This window comes from Neoarius graeffei, chromosome 24 (genome assembly GCF_027579695.1).
Source record: "Neoarius graeffei isolate fNeoGra1 chromosome 24, fNeoGra1.pri, whole genome shotgun sequence".
Classification (NCBI taxonomy): domain Eukaryota; kingdom Metazoa; phylum Chordata; class Actinopteri; order Siluriformes; family Ariidae; genus Neoarius; species Neoarius graeffei.
Window position 1 is genome coordinate 19654552 of NC_083592.1, and position 13948 is coordinate 19668499.

Below are 13948 nucleotides of genomic sequence, written 5' to 3' on the forward strand. Positions count from 1 at the left end.
TCACTACACAAGCGTTGGTATGCCGCTATCCATCTTCTCCGTCAGTCAGCATCTACCGGGATCCGATAAAATGATAACCCTTGCCTTATTTGTTGATGGTTACTACATCCAGGTGCACAACAATATAGTGGCATGATGGAAGTCTTGGTGAAAATAAACACTTTCTTTGCTGCCGTTCCTCAATGTTGGCTGTGGTAAACTACTGGTAGTACACATCCAAAATGGCGGCCACGTTTGTCGTGACGTCACGTGAAAAGGGTCCATAGACACCTTTCACTGACGTCACCCGAAACCGGAAGTAAACAGACCCTGCACCATTTTGGAAGACCAACAAACTCGTGATTAGGGGGAAATAACGGCAGTGATATGTGAACCCACGAGAATAAAGTGGAGTGGCAAACGACTTAAACAAACAAATCTGAGCTGTTTTATTTATGATTTATTGGCCCAACAGTAGACTTGAAAGAAACCTGTGTGAGACTTGGCAAAAAACTGTGGATATAATGGATAAGTCTGTGCATGATCTGCGGACACTTTGAGGTAAGCAAACGCAAGAAATTCAGATTTAAAACATGCTAAATTGGCCCCAAGTTGATAACTGTATGAGGAGCAAGCCTCCCAGACTTCTACAATTTATTAATAATAATAATAATAATTTAGGATGGTTTGGGGCTTGCTCTCCCTCCTATTATATAAATAAAGCATAGTTGTTGTGTAGGCATATATCATAAATACATATGTATAATTTGGATAAATTAACCTAAATTATGGATACTTTAATAGTAACAAAGTATTAATTTTTCAACTGAAAAGATATATTATTAAAAGATAAATAATCAAGATTACCTTGGCCATAACTATGTGTAGGTTATTCTTAATAACAGCTGTAATATCACGAACCAAGCCACTAACAACATAATTGTAAGCCTGTAGCCCTTTGTAGGCTTTCAAGTCATCAGCAGTGTAGGCATTGTTCGAACTACGGGGGTACTCGGGGGATCCGAGATCCCCTGAAACACACGAGATCCCCTGAAAACATGATTTGGGAAATGTTGGGGGGTCTCTAAAATATTGGCAAAATGATGTTTATTGACATAGCAATCGTGTGTAACGGGAAGCATTTGCATATCCGAAGTGTTGTGTTTACATCAAAGATAAAAATAAACTGATATGACAACGACTGCTGCTGCCAGGTTGGTTGTTGAGTAGCCTGACTGTTTTTTTTTTTTTTTTCTTGCGTGTGGTATCATTGTTGACGCAAGGTTGTTTTTTGAACATGCCAATGCGGACACGATTTCCCCTGATGAGTTATGACTTCAGATGCGATGCGTGTGTGGAGTCCGCGTGATATGTGCGTAAGATAGGCTTCTCATGTGTTTGGAGATCCGCGCTTCGAGACAAGCGCAAGCACCCCCCCCCAGGGAAAAAAAGAGACCCCCTGAAAATATCGGCATAGTTCGAACACTGAGTGTAGGCACTGGGTGTAAACAACAAATAGTTTACAATGTCTGGGTAGCAAACAGATGGCAGAATTGGTGTCAGGTCCTCCTTATGTTTCCATTCTCCCTTGCCGCGAGTCTTAAGGCTAATTTATGCTGACAACCCAGTCCTCGCAGACGGTGTCGCAGATAGCGTCTGCGTACCCCCCCACCTTCGCAGACGCTCTGCGCGCACCTCCCAAAAATTGTGACCACCGCAGAAGCCTTGCAGACAGTGTCGCAGACAAGAGGGCTCTGATTGGTCCACTCTACATCCGCTGTACATGCACTTCCGCTTCCCTACTTTCCCGGTTTTTGTTTTCACGACCGGCATTTTTAAAAACACGAGCGAAGATGGAGCAGCACGAAGAGCGGTTGATTGAGGAAGTACGTACATCTATACGACTCCAGTTCTAGTCATTATAAAAAAAAAGTTCTAGTCATTATAAGTAACCAGAGGATAAACACTCCACTAACCACACCCACCAACTACTCCTAGCGACTTCGCGCCCCCTTGCGTTGTGCCGGTGAATAACATCGCGCACGCCTATTACTCCCCGCTCAACAATAAATTACAACTGTCTGCGAAAAGCTATCTGCGAAAGCCTTGTCGCAAGAGCATGCAGAGGCCTTTATCATATGGGTCAAACCCATCAATCACAGCCAATTTCTCCACATACCGTGCCCTTTCTGCAGCTGGTAATGTACTCACATAACCAGAATTATCATCCATCGTGTCACTTTACTCTCGCTCGTACTTTGTTTTATATTGTGAGCGCATGTACTTGGTCTTCCAATATGGCGCCTAACAAAATCTCGCGGCACGGTGACGTCATGTGGTAGCCCTCTATAGAGGGATTTCACGGTTGTCACCCGAAACCGGAAGTAAACAGACCCTGCGCCATTTTGGAAGACCAACAAACTCGTGATTAGGGGGAAATAACGGCAGCGGTATGTGAACCCACGAGAATAAAGTGGAGTGGCAAACGACTTAAACAAACAAATCTGAGCTGTTTTATTTATGATTTATTGGCCCAACAGTAGACTTGAAAGAAACCTGTGTGAGACTTGGCAAAAAACTGTGGATATAATGGATAAGTCTGTGCATGATCTGCGGACACTTTGAGGTAAGCAAACGCAAGAAATTCAGATTTAAAACATGCTAAATTGGCCCCAAGTTGATAACTGTATGAGGAGCAAGCCTCCCAGACTTCTACAATTTAATAATAATAATAATAATAATAATTTAGGATGGTTTGGGGCTTGCTCTCCCTCCTATTATATAAATAAAGCATAGTTGTTGTGTAGGCATATATCATAAATACATATGTATAATTTGGATAAATTAACCTAAATTATGGATACCTTAATAGTAACAAAAAGTATTAGTTTTTCAACTGAAAAGATATATTATTAAAAGATAAATATCAATAAGATTACCTTGGCCATAACTATGTGTAGGTTATTCTTAATAACAGCTGTAATATCACGAATCAAGCCACTAACAACATAATTGTAAGCCTGTAGCCCTTTGTAGGCTTTCAGGTCATCAGCAGTGTAGGCACTGGGTGTAAACAACTAATAGTTTACAATGTCTGGGTAGCAAACAGATGGCAGAATTGGTGTCAGGTCCTCCTTATGTTTCCATTCTCCCTTGCCGCGAGTCTTATCATATGGGTCAAACCCATCAATCACAGCCAGTTTCTCCACATACCGTGCCCTTTCTGCAGCTGGTAATGTACTCACATAACCAGAATTATCATCCATTGTGTCACTTTACTCTCGCTCGTACTTTGTTTTATATTGTGAGTGCATGTACTTGGTCTTCCAATATGGCGCCTAACAAAATCTCGCAGCGCGGTGACGTCATGCGGTAGCCCTCTATAGGGCACTGTATTTTGTAGTGCTGTCCGTGCTGAAATAAATCAAATTAAAAGTCTCAAATTTGATTTAATAAAAGACAACAGCAAAGAAGAAAGTATTCAGCCTTGATTTAAAAAGAACTGAAAGCTGCAGGTACTTCCATATCTTGGCAGGCTGAGTGGTATGCTGGGGCACCTCTTGCCAGCAGACCAGGATATCCAGAGGGAACTTGTGCGGTTCAGTGTTGACCTGACCATCCCCAGCTTCAAGGAGGGAGAGCGCATCGTGGAGTGGTGGGGTCATGTCTTCGACAAACCAGACAAGTACCCCTCCCTGGGTGCACTGGTTAAGTGTTGCCTCTCCATCTTTCATGGACCTAGAGTCGAGTCCTCATTTAGTCTGATGAATGATGTAATTGATCAAAGGAGTGGCAACATGAATGTGGAAACATTTAATGCAATACAGACGGTCAAGTACACGCTGATGTCCAGGGGGAAGACAGCTATGCAGCTCTTTAGAAGGGAGGACGTGAAGTTTGGGGAAGTGGACAGAACATTGTGCAAGAACATTAACTCTGCAGCAGCCACATACAAACACCAGCAGAGGGTGAACAAGGAGGAAAAGCAGCAGAGCAAGTATGGCTCTCAAGCAACTTGCAGTGCTCAGCAGGCCAAGAAACCGACTGCTGAAGGAGAGAAGCGGGCAAGGCTGAAACATGTGGCAACTCGGCGAAAGCGGGCCATGGAGACACTGGTGGTCCAGGCAAATAAAAGGAAAAAATTATCACTATTCCTTGTGTGTTCCACTTTCTTCGTTCTATTATTCGCATTTTTTTCCAGAGCATAATTTCACTATAACTACATGTATTTGTACTGTATGTCCTTGTGCAAATGTCAATACAGTATACTTAGTAAGGAAGCTATAATATTTATTCTGGGGGAGGACCCCCCAAACAAAATAAAACAACACCAGAGGCCACGTCACCACTCGCGCACCCTTCTCACCTTTTTCACCCCTGACCCGTTTTCATGCCTGTTAAAAGAAAAAAGAAAAAACACATCAATTTTGCCCATACTCTTACCTCTGAGCTGGCTGATTGTTGGCAGGGTCACAAACTGTGAAATAACAGGTTCTTTTGGCCCATTAGCCTACTGTCCAATATACATGATGGTGGTGTTGGGGGGGGTATATTTTAACATTTTATATTTTAAAATTGTGGCATGTTGTTTAAAAATTGATCATTATTGAAAGCAGCTCTTTGTCAGGAACCTCAGCAGTAACAGCAGAGTGTTTTGGAATAGACACAAGCACTGACCTTGGGGAGCCAAACATAGAGCTGGGTGCCACACATTTCATTCAATGACACGTTCCCTATATTTTACTTATTTTGACTGAGAAATGTTTTATTGACAATTTTGATAACCCTTCACTTTTAATCCAGGTCTGTAGTGTGAAATGTTCTCGGCTGTGTTTTTGTTTAAAAATGTTTTCCAAATTGTAGCTGTGTTTAATTCATATCCAGAGAAATATATATTCCAATATAATATACTCAGCATAAATATTTTAAATAGATTCTATATTTTTGGTCCATCCATGACATATTACTAAAGTAGCCTATTTACTGTTGTTGATGTGGGTCACTTGCTGTTAGCCAATTCACTTTCTCGTACCAGGAGAGCTGAAAAGAACAAGTATTATTCCCTACCTTTTTCACCAAGTCAGTTTGAGGCGTTGGTCTACCCTGCTCTTTAATTTTAATTTTTTCCTCGAAAGGAAGACTGGCAAATGGCTTCGCCAAAATTAAATCAGCAATGCTTGGCATCCGTGTGCAGCTTTCTTGCTAGCTGACTAGCCCCCTCAAGTTCAAGTTCAGTCACTCAAATAAACGAAATTTCTGGAACTAAGATAGCAAACTTGACAAAACTATATTTACACTTTATTTACAATGAAAATATATACAAACTAAAAAAGCTGGTAGGAACCGTATGTAATGAATGAAATCGAAATGTAAGCTGATCTCTTACAATACACCACAGCACTTCCGATTCCGCACGGGACTGAACTGAAATTCACCGCTGCCTGTCTATAGTTGAAACGAGCTGTCAATCAAAGAAAATATCCGGCCGCTTTCACCAATCACCAGTCTGCTCGCGGAAACTGCCATGTCCCTCCCACTGTGAGGCTCGGAGTCCATGGGCGGGCATTTTCGCAGTATTTGTCCAATAACCGTCTTGCATTTTGAGATTGACAAGCGCATAGCTCCCAAATGCTGTTGAAGTCCACTGAGGCTGGGAGTCCGTGGGACTCCGTGGGCGGGCATTTTCGCAGTATTTGTCCAATAACCGTCTTGCATTTTGATATTGAAAAGCGCATAGCTCCCAAATGCCATTGAAGTGCACTGAGGCTGGGCTGCATTGCGCTGTCACGAGGGGGAAAAACTCGCGTACACATTAGGCGAACTGGGGGAAAGTTATAACAGAATGATTTCGTACTGTAGTTGGGTTGAGCACATATTTCTGGATCTGAAATAGCAATGTTATAAGGTCGGCTATAACATAAGCCTAGCACAATTCATCCTACACGATGTTCGTCATTTTTAGAGGAGGCTGAGCCTCCCTCGTTGTCTTAGAGCAATCGCCCGTGCTAAACACTCATATATACATACACACACATATATATATATATATATATATATATATATATATATATATATATATATATATATATATATATATATACACACACACACACACACATGTACAACCCCGATTCCAAAAAAGTTGGGACAAAGTGCAAATTGTAAATAAAAACGGAATGCAATAATTTACAAATCTCAAAAACTGATATTGTATTTAGGGTTGTCCCGATCCGATATTAGGATTGGATCGGCCGCCGATATCAGCAAAAAATGCGCATCGGGATCGGATCGGCAGGCGCGGAAAAATTCCGATCCAGACTCCCGATCCATTTTTTAAAAAAAGTCCGCTCCGGGTTTTCCAGCGCACCGATTTAGATAATCCATTCCAGTTTTTTGCTCTGGTTTCCCCAAAATCCGGTCCGCATTTTCCAGCACACCTTCAGCACCAGCATTAGCGTCTTACAATTTACCTCAGTGGCATCTTCTACATTATCACGGCGATGTAAATTTAGCAGTAGTTTAACGGTAAATATGTCAGCTGTGTGGGATCATTTTACCCTAAAGGATGACAAAGACGAAGAGGTGGAGTGCAACATATGCCACAATAAAGTCAGGCATGGTGGTAAAGCTGTAAGAAGTTTTAATACAACCAACTTAATAAAGCATTTAGCAAAATACCACCATAAAGAACACGAAGAGTATCTTAAAAAAACTGCAGACAAAAAGAAAGGTCCTACACAACTAATACTAGCAAAAACTTTTGCTCAGCGTGACAAACTGGCACTGAACAGTGCCAAAGCCCAGGGGATAACAAGGGTCATTGCCGAGGAAATCATTCTGGATGACGAGCCATTATCGCTCGTGAGTAAAGTGGGATTTAGACGCACCATCCAACACCTGGAACCACGGTACAACATGCCCAGCCGTCATTACATCCTTGAGAAGACTATCCCCCAGATTCACAAAGATGTTCGAGATAACATTGCCAAACAAGTAGAGAGTACAAATGCTCTTAGTTTCACAACAGACATATGGAGCTGTGATCACCACCCTTTATCTCTACTAAGTTTAACTGCACACTGGATTGGGCCGGACTTCACCCCAAAGAGCGCTGTTTTACATGCACGTGAGTTTAGAGGCTCACACAAGGCGAATGCCATCACAGATGCCATGGAACATATGCTACGAGCTTGGAAGATTGACAAAAATAGGGTCCACGTAATTCTAAGAGATAACGCGGCCAATATGAAAAGGGCAATGGATCAGCTTGGGGTGCCCAGCCTGGGATGTTTTGCGCACACCTTACAGCTCGTTGTCCAACAAGGTCTATTGGCACAGCGAGCTGTAAGCAATGCCATTGCCAACGGGAGAAAAATAGTGACCCACTTCAAACACTCCCCCAAGGCCTGCACTGAACTCAAAGATGTTGAGGACGAGTTGAATATTGAACCGAAGCGTTTACAACAGGACGTAAAGACCAGATGGAGCAGTACGAAAATGATGATCGACAGCCTGGTGCATTGTAAGCGGGCACTGCAGTCCTATGCATCGGATAGTAACAGCAATCTGCCAGCCACGTTAAATGGAAACCAATGGTCGCTGCTAGAGAAAACGGCGACAGTCCTTAAACCCTTCCAAGAGCTGACAGCCGAGGTCAGTGCAGCTTCCGCCACAGCAGCCGATGTTATCCCATCTGTCCGCGTGCTGACACGCTTTCTGGAGAATGAGCGCGAAGAACACCGAGGTATTCAAACCATGAAGGCCACATTACTTGATGCGGTTCACACACGTTTTTACCTTGTGGAAAAGGAACCCCTCTATGCCGTGGCAACAATGCTAGATCCACGCTATAAAGACAAGTAAGTGTTTTATAATTATTTGAGCATGCTATAAGCTTTAGTACAAGATTAAAAATATTTTACTCTACAGCTGGCATTTATTTCTTTGTCAGTATTTCAGTAGCCTTTTGTTTTTTAGATACAAGATATAATAGATATAATGTATTATTATTATTATTATTATTATTATTATTATATTTATCATTTATTATTATTATTATTCTTAATTTTCTTCAGTTATCTGATGGGTGAGGAAATTAAGGTCACTGTTGATCATTTGCTGATCATTTGTGATCTATTTTGTGTGTTACTTGTTGTCATTGAACAGTAATATGTGGAGACTGGCTGAAACAATATAAAATAATAGATACATCTTTATTACATTTTATCCAAATGTTAAGGTTCTTCACCAATGCTACCAACCTGGATCAGGCAAAGGAAGCACTAAAGGTAGAGGTGATGAAAATGGACCAAGAACTGAAAACCATGCCCTCTGGAGAAGGTGTGGCTGAGGCTGAGACAGCAAGACAAACAACAGGAATGGAGGCTGGAAGCTCAACCAGCAGCCTGGGCAGCTTCTTTGACGAGATACTGGAGGAGAGCTGCACAGCAGGTCCGTCTGAGGAGCAGCAGATCACCCCAGGGGCACTGTTTCAGTTGGAGAGCTACCTCAGTGAGCCTCCACTTGGGCGCAAGAGCAATCCTTTTCACTACTGGAGAGACAATCAGGCTCGACTACCCACCCTGGCAGCAACAGCAGCCAAGTTCCTCAGTGCTCCTTGCACCAGCGTTGAGAGTGAGAGGCTTTTTAGCACAGTCTCACTCATCATTGATGAACACAGGAGCAGGCTGACACCTGAGCATCTTGAAATGCTTGTCTTTGTAAAAAAGAATTTCCCCAGCATGCTCGGACTGCAGTCAGGGCAAACAGTTGAAGGGAGTGTGTAGATGAAAATGGAGCAACAAAGTGTGGAGGAGATTGGGGAGTAGAAGGCATTTTTTTTTTTTAAATAGTTTACAGTATTATTTGCACTGATTTTTAAAGCCTTGGTTTACACTTGTTCAAGAGAAGAGTACTGATGCTGAGTTAATAGACTATATTATAGATACAGATAAGGTTGTTTATGTGCTTTGCTTTTTTGATACAGTTTACAGTCTTATTTGCACTTTTTACTGACCACTGATGCCATTTCTGTTTTTTTATTTATAATGCTGTCTATTTTGTGTTTATCCCTGAATAAACAGGTCAGTTTCTTATCAACCATTGTGTATTATTCAAACTCACCTAATTCAGCTGGCTAGCTGTTCTCAAGAGTACTAAAACCCTTTTCAACATGAGTCTGACAACTAGGTAAGGACGGTAAATAACTTTGAACTTTAATACATGCTCGGATAGGCCGGTATCGTATCGGCCAGTATCGGTATCGGATCGGAAGTGAAAAAAAATATCGGTATCGGATCGGAAGTGAAAAAACCTGGATCAGGACATCTCTAATTGTATTCACAATAGAACATAGACAACATATCAAATGTCGAAAGTGAGACATTTTGAAATTTCATGCCAAATATTGGCTCATTTGAAATTTCATGACAGCAACACATCTCAAAAAGTTGGGACAGGGGCAATAAGAGGCTGGAAAAGTTAAAGGTATAAAAAAGGAACAGCTGGAGGACCAAATTGCAACTCATTAGGTCAATTGGCAATAGGTCATTAACATGACGGTATAAAAAGAGCATCTTGGAGTGGCAGCGGCTCTCAGGAGTAAAGATGGGAAGAGGATCACCAATCCCCCTAATTCTGCGCCGAAAAATAGTGGAGCAATATCAGAAAGGATATTATGAAGAAGATACATGCTTCTGTATTGGAAATCACAAAATGGGCTCAGGAATATTTCCGGAGAACATTATCTGTGAACACAATTCACCGTGCCATCCGCCATTGCCAGCTAAAACTCTATATTTCTAAGAAGAAGCCGTATCTAAACATGATCCAGAAGCGCAGATGTCTTCTCTGGGCCAAGGCTCATTTAAAATTGACTGTGGCAAAGTGGAAAACTGTTCTGTGGTTGGACGAATTAAAATTTGAAGTTCTTTATGGAAATCAGGGACGCCATGTCATTCGGACTAAAGAGGAGAAGGACGACCCAAGTTGTTATCAGCGCTCAGTTCAGAAGCCTGCATCTCTGATGGTATGGAGTTGCATTAGTGCGTGTGGCATGGGCAGCTTACACATCTGGAAAGACACCATCAATGCTGAAATGTATATTCAGATTCTAGAGCAACATATGCTCCCATTCAGACGACATCTCTTTCAGGGAAGACCTTGCATTTTCCAACATGACAATGCCAAACCACATACTGCATCAATTACAGCATCATGGCTGCGTAGAAGAAGGGTCCGGGTACTGAACTGGCCAGCCTGCAGTCCAGATCTTTCACCCATAGAAAACATTTGGCGCATCATAAAACGGAAGATACGACGAAAAAGACCTAAGACAGTTGAGCAACTAGAATCCTACATTAGACAAGAATGGGTTAACATTCTTATCCCTAAACTTGAGCAACTTGTCTCCTCAGTCCCCAGACGTTTACAGACTGTTGTAAAGAGAAAAGGGGATGTCTCACAGTGGTAAACATGGCCTTGCCCCAACCTTTTTGAGATGTGTTGTTGTCATGAAATTTAAAATCACCTAATTTTTCTCTTTAAATGATACATTTTCTCAGTTTAAACATTTGATATGTCATCTATGTTCTATTCTGAATAAAATATGGAATTTTGAAACTTCCACATCATTGCATTCCGTTTTTATTTGCAATTTGTACTTTGTCCCAACTTCTTTGGAATCGGGGTTGTAAATTGGTGCAAATAAACAAACAGTCAAGGGCACTTGAGGTATAGCAGGTAAACATGAAATAAGCAGTATAAACAAACTAGCAGCTGTTAAGGTGAGGTAGTGCGGAATAGTGCAAATGATCGAGGTAAAGTGAGATGTGCGGTCCCTGAGTTCAGTGTGTTAATGTACATGTGTGTGTTTTTTGGGGGGGGGACTGTGAGGATGACATGTCAGATGCTGAAGGGGGGGCAGGGGGGTGTGCGAACAGAATCTGTGGCAGGGGGCAGAGGGGGGAGGAGGGGCAAAACAGGGAGGGAGTTGAGCCTCCTGACTGCCTGGTGAAAGAAACTGTTCTTGAGCCTGCTGGTTTTGGCCCGGAGACTCCGCAGTCTCCTCCCCGATGGCAGCAGACTGAAGAGGCTGTGAGATGGGTGGGTGGGGTCACCTGCAATCCTGATGGCTTTGCGGATGAGGCGGGAATTATAGATATCCATTAGAGAAGGGAGAGAGACACCAATGATCCTCTCAGCTGCTCTCACGATGTGCTGCAGAGACTTGCAGCAGGACCCAGTGCAGGTGCCATACCACACGGTGATGCAGCTGGTCAGAATGTTCTCGATGGTGCCTCTGTAGATGGGGGCCGGGGCTCTTGCTCTCCTCAGTTTGCGGAGGAAGTACAGACGCTGTTGGGCTTTTTTTGGTCAGTGATGCGGTGTTGTTGCTCCAGGACAGGTCTTCAGAGATGTGCACACCCAGAAACTTGGTGCTGCTCACCCTCTCCACTGCAGCACCGTCGATAGATAGTGGAGCATGCTGGGTGTGCTCTCTCCTGAAGTCCACAACAATCTCCTTCGTCTTCTCCACGTTCAGACAGAGATTATTGTCCTTGCGCCACATGGCCAAGCAGCTCACCTCACTCCTGTAGATTGTCTCATCGCCATTGTTGATGAGACCCACCACAGTCGTGTCATCCGCAAACTTGATGAGATTTGAGCTGGATGTTGGTGTGCAGTCGTGGGTCAGCAGAGTGAAGAGGAGGAGGCTTAGCACACATCCTTGGGGGGCCCCTGTGTTCAGTGTGATGGTGCTGGAGGAGTTGCTGCCAAACCGTATAGTCTGTGGTCTCCCCATCAGGAAATCCAGCAGCCAGTTGCACAGGGATGTGTTGAATCCCAGCTGGTCCAGTTTATGAATGAGCTGCTGTGGAATGATTGTGTTGAATACTGAGCTAAAGTCTATGAACAGCATTCTGACATACGAGTCTTTTGTCTCCAGATGGGTGAGGGCTGAGTGGAGGGCAGTGGACATGGCATCATCAGTCGAACGGTTGGACTGATATGCAAACTGGAAAGGGTCCAGGGCAGGGGGGAGGGCAGGCTTGATATGCCGCATGACTAGCCGCTCGAAGCACTTCATGAGGATGGGAGTGAGTGCGACAGGGCGGTAGTCATTGAAGCAGGAGGGGGACTGCTTCTTCGGGACCGGGATGATGGTGGTGGTTTTGAGGCACGTGGGGACAACAGTCTGGCTCAACGAGATGTTGAAGATGTCTGTTTAAGACATCTGTGATCTCCTCAGCACAGTCTCTCAGGACACGACCATGAATGTTATCAGGACCCAGGGCTTTGCATAAATGCATGTCCTGAGAGCTCTCCTCACGCTGTCTGGGGACAGCGTCAACACCTGGTCGCCGGAAGGTGGTGGGGTCTTCTGTGCCGTGGTGCTGCTGTTTGCCTAAAAGTGAGCGAAGAAGTTGTTCAGTTGATTCAGCAGAGACGTGGAGTTGTCACAGGTCTGCGGCGAGGGCTTGTCAAGGATCAAGGATCTGCTTTGAGTCCATTTTTGTTTGCCATCGTGATGGATAGCTTGACGGACGAAGTGAGGCAAGAGTCACCATGGAACATGATGTTTGCGCATGATATTGTGATATGTTGTGAAAGTAGAAAGGAGGTTGAGTTGGGTTTGGAGAGATGGAGGTATGCATTGGAACGAAGAGGAATGAAGGTGAGCAGGAGCAAAACAGAATACATATGCATCAATGAGAATGAGGATGAGAGTGTAGTGAAGATGCAAGGAGTAGACATAAAGAAATTGGTGAATTCAAGTACCTGGGGTCAACTGTGTAGGAAAATGGGGGCTGTGATAGTGAGGTGAGAAAGAGAGTGCAGGCAGGGTGGAGCAGTTGGAGAAGGATTTCGGGAGTCATTTGTGATAGGAAAGTCCCAGCAAAAGTGAAAGGTAAAACGTATAAGACAGTAGTGAGACCAGCTGTGATGTATGGATTGGAGACCGGACCCTTAATGAAGAGAGAGGAGGCAAAGTTGGAGGTGGTGGAGTTGAGGATTTTAAGGTTTGCGATGAGAGTGACAAGGTTGGACAGGATAAGGAACGAGCACATCAGAGGGACAGCACATGTGGAGAGCTTGGGAATTAAGCTAAGAGAGATGAGACTGAGATGGTATGGGCACATCCTGAGAAGAGATACAGAGCATGTGGGAAGGAGAATGTTGAGGATGGAGCTGACAGGCAAACGAAAACGAGGAAGACCAAAGAGGAGATGCATGGATGTGGTGAGAGAGGACATGAAAGTGCCAGGTGTGGTAGAGAAGGATGCTGAAGATGGAGCAATGGAGACGAAAGATCCGCTGTGACGACCCCTAATCGGGAGCAGCCAAAAGATGATGATGATGATAGATATGTGTGTGCGCGCATACGTGTGTGTGTGTGTGTGTTTACAGTGGTGCTTGAAAGTTTGTGAACCTTGTCTCGTCGTCTTCCGCTTATCTGGGACCGGGTCGCGGAGGCAGCAGTCTAATATTTATGTAGAAATATAGAAAATATTCTAAAGTTTGTGAACCTTTTAGAATATTTTCTATATTTCTACATAAATATGACCTAAAACATCATCAGATTTTCACATAAGTCCTAAAAGTAGATAAAGAGATCCCTGTTAAACAAATGAGACAAAAATATTTTATATATATATATAAAAATCTCCTTCTCACCCCCGGCGGGGGGGTGGTATCCATGTCATCCTCAAGCTCGGGTCTTCTACCAGAGGCCTGGGAGTTTCAGGGTTCTGCGCAGTAGAATGTTCCTAGGACTGCGCTCTTCTGGACTGAGGCTTCAGATGTTGTTCCTGGGATTTGCTGGAGCCACTCTCCCAGTTTGGGGGTTACTGCCCCAAGTGCCCCCATTACCACGGGGACCACGCAGCCCTTGACCTTCCACATCCGTTCCAGCTGCTCTTTCAACCCTTGATACTTCTCAAGTTTCTCATGTTCCTTCTTCCTGATG

General features: G+C 43.7%; 2 protein-coding genes across 2 annotated transcripts in view; both read left to right on the forward strand.

The window, feature by feature from the left end:
- Window positions 1-13948, forward strand: part of LOC132872216 (huntingtin-interacting protein 1-related protein-like) — a 266642-nt gene that overhangs the window by 192525 nt on the left and 60169 nt on the right. The window lies entirely within an intron of this gene.
- LOC132872217 (zinc finger BED domain-containing protein 4-like) lies at window positions 7356-9059 on the forward strand. The gene is made up of 2 exons (XM_060906870.1): window positions 7356-7838; window positions 8219-9059. Exons 1-2 carry the CDS (start codon window positions 7477-7479, stop codon window positions 8763-8765), a joined length of 909 nt encoding a protein of 302 aa, XP_060762853.1. The 5' UTR covers window positions 7356-7476; the 3' UTR covers window positions 8766-9059.

What these genes read in the sequence shown, in the direction of transcription:
- LOC132872217 (XM_060906870.1), top strand. Translation starts at nt 7,477, where the DNA reads ATGATGATCGACAGCCTGGTGCATTGTAAGCGGGCACTGCAGTCCTAT. An exon ending in GATCCACGCTATAAAGACAA is followed by an intron (nt 7,839 to 8,218) that starts GTAAGTGTTTTA and finishes CCAAATGTTAAG; the next exon opens with GTTCTTCACCAATGCTACCA.